This window comes from Callithrix jacchus, chromosome 14 (genome assembly GCF_049354715.1).
Source record: "Callithrix jacchus isolate 240 chromosome 14, calJac240_pri, whole genome shotgun sequence".
Taxonomy (NCBI): Eukaryota; Metazoa; Chordata; class Mammalia; order Primates; family Cebidae; genus Callithrix; species Callithrix jacchus.
The window spans coordinates 70492011-70504063 of NC_133515.1; the positions used below are offsets into that span (position 1 = coordinate 70492011).

At 38.3% G+C, this 12053-nt stretch overlaps 1 protein-coding gene across 1 annotated transcript in view; it reads right to left on the bottom strand.

The window, feature by feature from the left end:
- SLC3A1 (solute carrier family 3 member 1) overlaps positions 1 to 12053 on the bottom strand; it is a 53875-nt gene that overhangs the window by 4156 nt on the left and 37666 nt on the right. Inside the window, exons 8-9 of the mRNA XM_002757805.6 lie at positions 4571 to 4738; positions 3349 to 3465 (exon numbers count right to left, since the gene is read on the bottom strand). Coding sequence (XP_002757851.1) covers positions 3349 to 3465; positions 4571 to 4738 — 285 coding nt within the window. The remainder of the gene's footprint in view (positions 1 to 3348; positions 3466 to 4570; positions 4739 to 12053) is intronic.

The window sequence follows — 12053 nt, forward strand, 5'->3', positions numbered from 1 at the left end:
CCAAAGTGCTGGGATTATAGGTGTGAGCCACCATACCCAGCAGGAACTAAATATCCAATTCTGTTTAATGTTAATAGTTACAGTGGTTAATGGCTACTGAACAGCTTAAATGTATACTCTCTTTCCTGTTCACTCCCTCCCACCCACACCCCCTCCCTGCTAACATTTCCCACATAGAATCAAATCACTGAGATTTTTGTTCCAGAATACCTTGTTTTACATTGTGTATCAAAATTTTTTAAAAATCAAATTATATTGTTTCCTTTTCCTTCTTTTAATACATTGTATCTCCATTTTAGATTTGTTGTGTTTTGTTTTGCTGGATTGTCCCTTCACTATTCTTTCAGAAAGTAGCCACACATGGTAAAATGTGGGTCCTTGCTTTTCCATCTCTGTTTTGCTCTCTTACATGCCAGTTTGAATGGATATAGAATTCTAGGGTTTAGAATTCAGTTTCCGTTACAACTTTGAAGTTAGAGTTCTAATGTGCTACAGTATCCAATTGAGAAGTCTGATGCTAGTTCAATTTTCAACCCTTTTCTCAGACTTTCAGGTTTGGTTTCTCTCTGAGTAGTTTTGGAGTTTTCTCTTTATCCTAGCTGTTCTAAAGGAAGATAAAGTCTTCCTTTATCTCTGGGTTATGTGTTTTATTTATTTGATTATATGTCTCCTCCATTCTGTTCTCCTGTGCAATTGTTGCTGCATGTTGGAATTCTGCATCTATCTTCCATGTATCCAAAAAATTTTTTTTTTTTTTGAGATGGAGTTTCACTCTTGTTACCCAGGTTGGAGTGCAATGGCGCGATCTCGGCTCACCGCAACCTCCGCCTCCTGGGCTCAGGCAATTCTCCTGCCTCAGCCTCCCGAGTAGCTGGGATTACAGGCACATGCCACCACGCCCAGCTAATTTTTTGTTATTTTTAGTAGAGTCGGGGTTTCACCATGTTGACCAGGATGGTCTCGATCTCTTGACCTCGTGATCCACCCGCCTCGGCCTCCCAAAGTGCTGGGATTACAGGCTTGAACCACCACGCCTGGCCCAAAATTTTCTTAGGCTCTTAATTCTTTGCCTTTTTCAGTACATTCTGGACAAGCCCCTGGATCAATTTTCAGCACACTAGCACTTACGTTCTATGTTATGTCATTGTTTGACAGTCTTTTACACTTCTGAGGCATTTAATCACTTCTTTACAGAATATCAAGGAGCTCCATTAAACAACCATCTACTGGGAGTATTTATACTTGTATTGAAGTCTTTTGCTATATTTTCTGCTTTTACAGTGTTCTGTTAGGAATGGTGTCTCCCTTTCATGGTCTTGTTTTTGTCAGATACTGTGTGATTCTTGATCTGTTTGCTTTTGTGTTTTGACGTTCCTCGTTTGTCTTCAGTTGTCTGCCTCTCATAATTGTGAGAAGCCAAGATGGATGTGGGTCTGACATGTCTTTGGGACGTTGGGTTCTTTTCCTACTTGAAATTGGTAAGCTTGTTAGATTTCCATGTTTTTTTTTCTCCTGGCCCCTGTAACTCTGAGCTGAGTAGTAAAAGCTATCCTTTCTGAGAACATTCCACAGTGAATTCTCACCAAGGGACAGCACTAGAGTTAGGTCTTGTTTACCTTCTTTTCTTTCATCTGATGCACTTGTAGAAGCTTCAGGCTTTGTTCTAATCATTCCACCATGCATGTGATCACCAAACAGTTCTTGGATTTTTTTTTTCCTTAGAGAAATTATGTCATGGCCAATTGCAGCAGTTTAGGAAATTACTGTAGTGTGCTCTCTCCCTGTTAGAACTGCTTTTCTCCTGTGTGTTTTAGATGCATGTATATGTGTAGAGTGTGTGTGTGTGTGTGTGTGTTTTGAGACAGTCTTACTCTGTCACCCAGGCTGGAGTGCAGTGGGGCAATCGCAGCTCACTGCAACCTTGAACTCTTGGGTTCAGCCTCCTGAGTAGCTGGGATTACAGGCACATGTCACCAGGCCCAGATCATTTCTCTTTTTGTGGGAGGCGGGGGGAATAGATGGGGTTACAAAGGTAGAAACAATGTTTCCCTATATTGCCTAGGCTTATCTCAAATTCCGGTGCCCAAGTGATCTGGCCTTGGCATCCCAAAATGCTGGGATTACAGGTGTGAGCCATGGTGCCCAGCCCTAATTTTACTTGCTATCTTTTAGAAATTTCTTAAATTTTCAGTTCCTTTCCAGGATCATCTGGATGTATTTTATTAAAATGGCATTATCTAGGATTTATGATTTGGTATCCCTCATCACTCATGATCATTTTTAAAGACTTTGTTAATTTGATAGAAAAAAATGTCATTGTTGGCCTGGCGCAGTGGCTCACACCTGTAATCCCAGCACCTTGAGAGACCGAGGTGGGCGAATCACCTGAGGTCAGGAGTTTGAAACTAGCCTGCCCAACAAGGTAAAACCCCATCTCTACTAAGAATACAAAAATTAGCCAGGCATGGTGGTGGGCATGCCTGTAATCCCAGCTACTTGAGAGGCTGAGGCAGGAGAATTGCTTGAACCCAGGAGGTGGAGGATGCAGTGAGCCGAGACCACACCATTGCACTCTAGCCTGGGCAATAAGAGCGAAACTCCGTCTCAAAAATTGTTTTAATTTGCATTTGCACTTTCCATCTTTGCTGGTATGCATTTTATGTAGGATTTCCTACATAGGTCTTGAAAACACAAAATATATATTTAACATTTGTGATTTGGATTAAATGCCTCTTGATTTTCATTATGTCCAAAATATTCCCATAGGCCAATTTGAGTATTGTAATTTGAATACAAAACTTCCATAAAATTTCCTTCATTGCTCAAAGGCTAGTGAAGAGTGGTCTATTCTGTATGATAGTTCGCTTCACATGGTTGATTTGTACCAGTTTGTAGTTTCACAAAGGCATGATCTGCAAACTCCTTACAAATTGAAAACACAAGGGAAGTCTGTGATTGACTTAAAGAGTTATCAGTTAAGGTTTAGACACATTATCCCAGCACTTTGGGAGGCCGAGGCGGGTGGATCACGAGACATCAAGACCATCCTGGTCAACATGGTGAAACCCCGTCTCTACTAAATATACAAAAAATTAGCTGGGCATGGTGGTGCGTGCCTGTAATCCCAGCTACTCAGGAGGCTGAGGCAGGAGAATTGCCTGAACCCAGGAGGCGGAGGTTGCGGTGAGCCGAGATCGCACCATTGCACTCCAGCCTAGGTAACAAGAGCGAAACTCCATCTCGGGGGAAAAAAAAAAATGTTTAGACACATTCAGGGTGAGTGTGTACTTTCAGTAGAAACCTATTTCTTATTTCTAGAATCAACATAAAATTTTCACTGATACTTACATCAACATTCACGGTGTGGTAATCTGAATTGGCAGGTATCCAGGTGTGACTGGCTTCAGAAAAACCAGCATTTGAACTATTGTCCCACTGCATTGGTGACTTTGAGAGTAGGGTATTCTATGTCAAAAGACCAGAAAAAGGAAACAGTGGTCTGGTTATTAAAAGAAATGCACTTTGGTGCTCATTTACTTCATAAATTTTTAATTGCTTATAGTTTTAGCTAGTGCTTGTACTCATTAGCGTTTGTGATGAAAAGGCCTTAACATTCAGTACATAAACCAGTTTCACACTTTTAGCTAGAAAGTACCTAATAACATTGACTTTGAATAGACAATACTAGTTGAACTTTAATTAACATTTGAATTTGAATCGACAATACTAATTGAACCTTAATACATGCTTGAAATCATTGCTGCTTTTGCCTAAAAATCAGTAATGTAGGATTTTTAAATGTGCTATTACCAATTTATACTACTTCTGTGGTCCAGTGATGGTGAATTTGAGAACATTGCCATGTACAAGTGAGTGTGAATTCTCTCCTACTGGTTTATTCAGCCTGTTTATTGCTCATGGGTGCGCACACACAAATGTAGGAGCCGATAGAGAAAAAAAGCCACCTTAAATATTAGGGAAATTGGATCTCATACAATTGAAAGATAACCAGGCAAATTCAAGTTTCAAGATAGTTATCTGCCCAGCAACACAATTCTGAAATCTGTAGCCACAAAATAAACTGCTCAACTCTGAGGCTGTGCCCTCCACTTGATAACATAAAAGGAAGAGTCTTTGTGCTGTGGTCACCCAAGACCAAACAGGACAAATAAGAACTGAAGAAATAAGTGTTCCTAACTCCACATTTCAAGTAGAGGGAAATGAATAAGCTAAAGTAAAGCACTGGTTCTCCAATGTTAGTGTGCCTCTCAACACAGTATTCCTGGCAAAAAGGAAAACAATAAATTTTAATGTGCTTATCAGGTGGAAAACATCTTTAAAATGCCTTACCCAAGAAATTCAGTTGTGTGGCTCAGAAGGCATTTTTAAATAAGCTCTGAAACTACCAAGAAAGCTGAGAATTCTTACTAACAGTAAGAAGGAAAAGCAAAGGAACCATGATTTTCAGCAGTAGAATAGAGAGAGAGTAATTTCTCTGATTTGGCAAAAAATAAAAAATGAGTCCTTGGTTTTACAGTTGTGACAAATAGTCAAGTTGTATTCAACTTACAGTATCGTAGCTTTCATTGAGATTTGTGGCTTCAATATTTCCCATTCCAATTTCCTCTCCATAGTAAGTTATAGGAGTTCCCGGGAGTGTGAAAAGAAGCATGTTCATCATGTTGACATACTCATTCCCCAAACGAGAGGTCAGCCTGGAACTGTCTGGTCCACCAATCTGAAAGGCAGATATATTTAAGAACACAGCTCTGTACACAGTTTTCTGAAAGATTTACCCTATTTCACAGAAAGTTCCCCAGGCAGCACAAAGGAGATGTGGTAACTTGGTATTTGCAGCCTAGACTTGAGTCCTAAGCCTGCTGTTTGCTGTGTAACTGACCAATTATCTTGGCCACTGATAAGAAAATGGTGATAAGAATTTACTTCAGTGATATTGCAAAAAAATTCAGAGGGTACATTATTCATATTTTCTCACATCTGGATAAGAGAATATTGACAGGAAAGAAAAGAAGACTGTTTCCTCCACAGAGAGCAAGACAAGGGAATAAAGTGAAAGGGACAGGCCTAAGAAAGACTTCTGATGTGTTGTCTTTTAAAAAATTGTTTTGACTTACAAACTATTGAAACAAAATTTTTAAGTCAACTTTTAGAAAGAATTTACATAGTCCAAGATGAAATTTTATAAAGTGTTTTCTATTTTTAAATATATTTCCATGTTAAATGTTCAAGTATATAACATCTAGTCCTTACTTAAATAAGACTTTTTAAATAGTAATTTATTTAAATCACTTGGCAACTCTTTCCATAACCCGTAACTCAAACCCTCATGTGCATATGCTGAGCGTGGCACTTTACTGTTTAAAAAGTACTTTCACACCTATGTTTCCCTCCTTCATAGTGCTATCAAGTACTATCTCCATTTTACAAATGAGGAAACAAGCTCTGAGAACTTGCATCATTTATTGAAGTAGTCGTATGAGACAGAACTAGCTTTTGAACGTGAGTCTTAGGACAAGACTTTCTTGCTACAGTTCAAGAAATGGGAGGTTGCTTTTTTTTTTTAACTTCCTCAGATGTATGAAAATCATCTTTATAATAACATTTTATAGATCATTGTGAAGTGTTTTTCTATTTTTATGGCCAGAGAATTAGGTCAGTTTTTGCCTCCATCCTTTTGTTCTTTTCACTATCATGAGATCTTCTTACAGGAAACCCTTTGATTTCTCAAGCCTTCTGGACATAGAGCACAACAAACATTGGGAAAGGGATAATGTTATTTTGAATTGTCATACTACTTGAAATGTCCAGTTTTTAACAATAACAAAAATACAAAACAGGCAAAGAAACAGGAAAATATGGCTCATATAATGGTGGGGGAGTCAATAGCAAATGTTGCTTAGGAAGACCAAACACTGGACTTGCTAGACAAAGACTTTAAACCAGCCAATATTCTGATATTCAAAGAAAAAAAGCTGTGTCTAAATAATTTAAAGGAAGTATATGAACAGAGTTATCAGATAGTATCAATAAAGAGAAATGAAAATTTTAGAGTTAGTAAGTACAATAGCTAAAGTGAGACATTTACTAGAGGGGCTTGACAAATTTGAACTAGCAAAGGAATCATAAAACTTGAAGATGGGTCAATTGAAGGTATCTGGTCTGAGAACCAGAAAGAAATAATGAAGAATGAGGCCAGGCGCTGTGGCTCCCACCTGCAATCCCAGCGCTTTGGGATGCCAAGGCAGGAGGATTGCTTGAGCCCAGGAGTTCTAGACCAGCCTGGGCAACATGGTAAGACCCCATGTCTACAAAAACTTAAAAATTTAGCTAGCCATGGTGACATGTACCTGTAGTCCCAGCTACTCAAGAAGTTGAGGTGGGAAAATTGTTTGAGCACAGGATGTCAAGGTTGCAGTGAGCCATGTTTATACCACTGCACTCCAGCCTGGGAAACAGACAAAAAAAAGAGCAGACTCAGAGACCTGTGGGATACTATCATGCATACCAACAAAGGCATAATGGGAGTCTCAACAGGAAGGGAAATGGTCAGTAATAATATTTGAAAAAATAGTGGTCAACAATTTCCCAAATTTTATTTTTTATTTTTTAAATTATGTATCTAAAACCTCAATGGACTCCAAGTAGGGCAAAATTTAAAAGACTCACTTGGACATATCGGTCAAACCATTAAATGGCACAAATTTTTAAAGGAACAAATTGGTACATCACATGTAAGGGAGTCTCAATAAGATTAGCAATAGACTTCTTATCAGAAACCATGGAGGCCAGAGGGCAATGGGATGACATTCAAAGTGATGAAAGAACTTACACCAAGATTTCCACATCCAGCAAAACTGTTTTTCAATAATGCATAAAAGGAGATACCACTTCACACCTACTATGATGGGTATAAACTTTAAAAACAAGACAGAAAAGTGTTGGTGAGGATGTTAAGAAATTGTACATTGCTGATGGGAATGTAAAATGGGGAAGTCACTGTGGAAAACAGTTTGATAGTTCCTCGAAAAGTTAAACACAGAAGTACTATATGATCCAAGGCTGGACACAGTGGCTCACACCTGTAATCCTAATGCTGGGAGGCCAACGTGGAAGGATCACTTGAGCTCAGAAGTTCAAAACCAGCATGGACAACATAGCAAAACCCCATCTCCACAAAAAATACAAAAACAAGTACTGCATGATCCAGCAATTCCACTACACTGTACAAATCCAAAAGAACTGAAAGCTGGGGCTCAAACAGACACCTTGTACACCATTTGTTTGTAATATTATTCCCATAGCCAAAAAGAGGCACCAAATGCCCACCAACAGATGAATAGATAACATGTCTTACATAAGTACAATGGAATGTTATTCAGTTGCAAAAAGGGGTAAGATCTGATACATGCTATTGTATGAAGGAAACTTGAAAACATTAAGCTAAGTGAAATAAGACAGACACAAAAGGACAAATACTGTATGATTCCACTGTGAGCTACCTAGAATAGGCAAATTTATAGAGCCTGAAAATAGAATGGAAGATATTAGGGGTTAGTGGCGGGAGTGAAGAATTAATGTTCAGAGGGTACAGATTTTCTGTTTGGGATGATAAAAGTTCAAGAAATGATAATGGTGATGGTTGTACCACATTTTGAATGTCTTTAATGCACTGCATTATACACCTTTAAATGTTTAAAATTATGTTTGATGTATATTTTGCCATAATTTTAAAATAAAAATTTCCTCAGGAATTCACAGTAAACTATTAGAAACAATAAACAAGTTCAGCAATGTTGTAGGATACAAGATCATTATACACAAATCTATTATATTTCTATACACCTATAATGATCAAAAAGTGAAATAAACAGTTTACAATAACATCAAAAGAACAAAATACTTAGAATAAATTGAACAAAAAGTGTAAGATTTATACAGTGAAAAACACAAAACATCAAAAGAAATTAAAGACCTAAGTAAGATACAACTGTATTCATGGATTGGCAGACTTAATATTGTTAAGATGGCATGACTAAAAAAAAATGATAAGAGATCGATCCAAGATGGCCGACCACTAACAGCTCAGGATTGTATCTCCCAGTGAAATCTCAGAGAAAGAGACGACGCCACATCTTTAGACGAATTTTCGTCACTCACCGATTAGCCGATTCCCAGTGGAGGAGCCCCACGGGTCGCCAGCACGACTCTTGTGGCCGCCGCAGCGGTTTTGCCGGCGTCTCGGCGCAGCAGCTCTTCATGCAGAGCCAACGGGACTGCTTCCCCTACTGACCGGGGTTTGGAGCTCCGGGAAGTCAGAGTCGCTTGTTGCGGACTCAAGAGGGAAGCCAGACCAGAGGTTCCCGGGCAGAAGAGCACCATCACTCTTATCGCTGCTATTTAGGCTGCCACAGTGGGTTGCTTGGATCCCAGCACTGGGAATCAATAAGTCGGACATCGACTCAGAAACCTAATTAGAAAGGCGGTTCATCTACAATGAAGGGAAAAAAACACCCTAAGAAGGCCGAGTATACTCAAAATCAGAACCCATCAGCAACGGAACAAGCCCTGATGGAAAAGGACTCATCAGCAACCGAACAAGCCCTGATGGAAAAGGACTCATCAGCAGCAAAACAAGCCCTGATGGAAAAGGACTGTGTTCCATTATCTGAAGTAGGCTTTAAAAGGTGGATGATAAGAAACTTCTGGGAGTTAAAGGAACTTGTTCTAACCCAATGTAAAGAAACTAAGAACTTGGAAAAAAGGTTAGAAGAAATGTTGAAAAGAATAGACAATATAGAGAGGAATACAAATGAACTTATGGAGTTGAAAAATACAACACGAGAACTTAGTGAAATATGTACAAGCTTAAACAGCCGAATGGATCAAGCAGAAGAAAGGGTATCAGAAGTCGAAGACCAACTTAATGAAACAAAACGACAAGACAAGAATAGAGAAAAAAGGATAAAAAGGAATGAGCAAAGTCTCCAAGCAATATGGGACTATGTGAAAAGACCTAATATACGCTTGATTGGTGTACCTGAATGTGACGGAGAGAACGAAGTCAAGCTGGAAAATACTCTCCAGGACATTATCCAGGAAAATTTTCCTAATTTAGCAAAGTAGGACACTATTCAACCCCAGGCAATACAGAGAACACCACAAAGATATTCCTCAAGAAGACCAACCCCAAGGCACATAATCGTTAGATTCACCAAGATCGAAACGAAGGAGAAAATATTAAGGGCCGCCAGAGAGAAAGATCAAGTTACCCATAAAGGTAAGCCTATTAGGCTTACAGCAGATCTCTCAACAGAAACCCTACAAGCTAGAAGAGAGTGGGGGCCAATATTCAATATACTTTATCAACAGAACTTTCAGCCCAGAATTTCATATCCTGCCAATTTAAGCTTTACATTTGAAGGAAAAATAAAATCTTTTAGGAACAAGCAAGTACTCAGAGATTTTATTACCACCAGGCCTGCTTTACAAGAACTTCTAAAAGAAGCATTATACACAGAAAGGAACAACCAGTATGACCCTTTCTAAAAATACACCAAAAAGTAAAGAGCATTAACATAAAGAAGAATTTTTATCAACGAAAGGACAAAATAGCCAGTTAATATCAAATGGCAGCAACCCTAAATTTAAATCGACCAAATCTCCCTATCAAAAAATACAGACAAAATCTAACGGTATATCCAAAGATATATATAGACTTAAAATAAAGGGTTGAAAAAAAAAACGTACCAACCAAATGGAGAGCAAAAATAAATAAATAAAAAGCAGGAGTTGCAATTTTCACATTTGACAAAATAGATTTCAAAGCTACAAGGATACAAGGGTAAAAGGATTAATGTAATAATAAGAGATCTTAACACCCAGATACATAAGACCCATAATGAGATTTAGATTCAACAAGACAGAAAATTGATAACGATATCCGGGACTGGAACTAAGATCCAGAACAAATAAACTCAATAGAGCTCTCCATTTTAAACACACAAAATATACATTATCCACAAAATCTAACGATATATCTAAAGATATACAAAGACTCAAAACAAGGGGATGGAAAAAAACTCACCAACCAAATGAAGAGCAAAAATAAATAAATAAAAAGCAGGAGTTGCAATTCTCACACTTAATAAAATAGATTTCAAAGCTACAAGGATGCAAGGGTAAAAGGATTAATGTAACAATAAGAGATCTTAACACCCAGATACATAAGACACATAATGAGATTTAGATTCAACGAGACAACAAATTGATAACGATATCCAGGACTTCAACTCAGAGCCAGAACAAATAAACACAATAGAGGTCTCCATTTTAAACACATAAAATATGCATTAACCACTTTAAACACTCAAAATATTGATCGGCCATTATTGAAACCCATTTTAGGAATGAAGTAATATTCCTTTTTCCCTCTTTTTCTTTTTTTCCCCTTCTTTTTCTCTTTTTCCCTCTTAAAAAAAAAATGATAAACAGATTCAACGCAATCCCTATCAAAATCCCAGTTGGCTATTCTAAAATGTATATGGAAGTCCTAAAATTTACATGGAAATGTAAGGTACCCAGAACAGCTAAAATAATCTTGAAAAATAACACAGTTGGAGGACTCACACTTCTCTATGTCAAAACTTACTACTAAGCTACACTAATCAATTCACGGTGTTTCAGCATAGAAACAGACATACAGATCAACAGAACTGAGAGTCTGGAAATCTAATCGATGGATTTTTTTGTTTTGTTTTGTTTTATATTTAGAGAGAGGGTCTCACTGTCACCCAGGCTGGAATGCAGTAGTGTGATCATGGCTCACTGCAACCTTAAACTCCAGGACTCAAGTGATACTCCCATCTCAACCTCCCAAAGTGCTGCCTCAGCCTCCCAAAGTGCTGAGATTTCAGGTGTGAGCCCCCATGCCCAGCCTATAATCAGTTGATTTTTCAAAAAAGTTTCCATGATAATCCAATGAAGGAAACAATAGTCTTTTTAGCATATGGTGCTGGAATTGGAATAAATGGACCAGGCAATGGTTTTTTTTTGGGGGGGGGGAGAGAAGGAAAGAAAAAACAAGGAGTGAAGGAGAGGAAGAAAAAGAGGGAGAACGGGAATATTGCTTTATTCTAAAAATGGGTATTAATAATGGCCGATCAATATTTTGTGTATTTAAAATGGAGAATGTGTATTTTGTGTATTTGAAGTGGAGAGCTCTATAAATATTTATTAAGTTTGCTTGTTCCGGATCTGAGTTCAAGTCCTGGATATCCTTATTAATTTTCCATCTCATTGAGTCTAACTCTCTTTATGAGTCTAATGTATCTGGGTGTTAGGATTGTTAGCTCTTATTGTTGCATTGACGCTTTTACCACTATATCTCTGTTGCTTTGAAATTTATTTTATCAGATGTGAGAATTGCAACTCCTGCTTTTTATTTATTTATTTATTTTTGCTCTCCATTTGGTTGGTAAATCTTTCTCCATACCTTTGTTTTGAGTCTTTGTGTATCTTTGGATGTGAAATGGGTCTGGATGTAGCATACCATTAGGTTTTTGCTGTATCTTTTGATTGGGGGATTTAGTCGACTTAAATTTAGGCAATGGTTTCTAATATAAAACCTCAAGTACAAGCAACAAGAACAACAACAAAATAATTGGACTTCATAAAAATTAAAAACTTCTATGCTTTTCAAGGGACACTATCAAGAAAGTGACATGAGGTTAGGCACGGTGGCTCACACCTGTAATCCCAGCACTTTGGGAGGCCAAGGCAGGCAGATCACAAGGTCAGGAGTTCAAGACCAGCCTGGCCAACATGGTGAAACCCTGCCTCTACTTAAAAAAAAAAACCCACAGCTGGCTGCAGTGGCACACACCTGCTGTCCCAGCTACTCGGGAGGCTGAGGCAGGAGAATCACTTGAACCTGGGAGGCAGAGGTTGGAGTGAGCTGAGATTGTGCCCTCCAGCCTGGGCAACAGACTGAGACTCCACCTCAAAAAAAAGAAAAGAAAGTGACATGAAAGCCC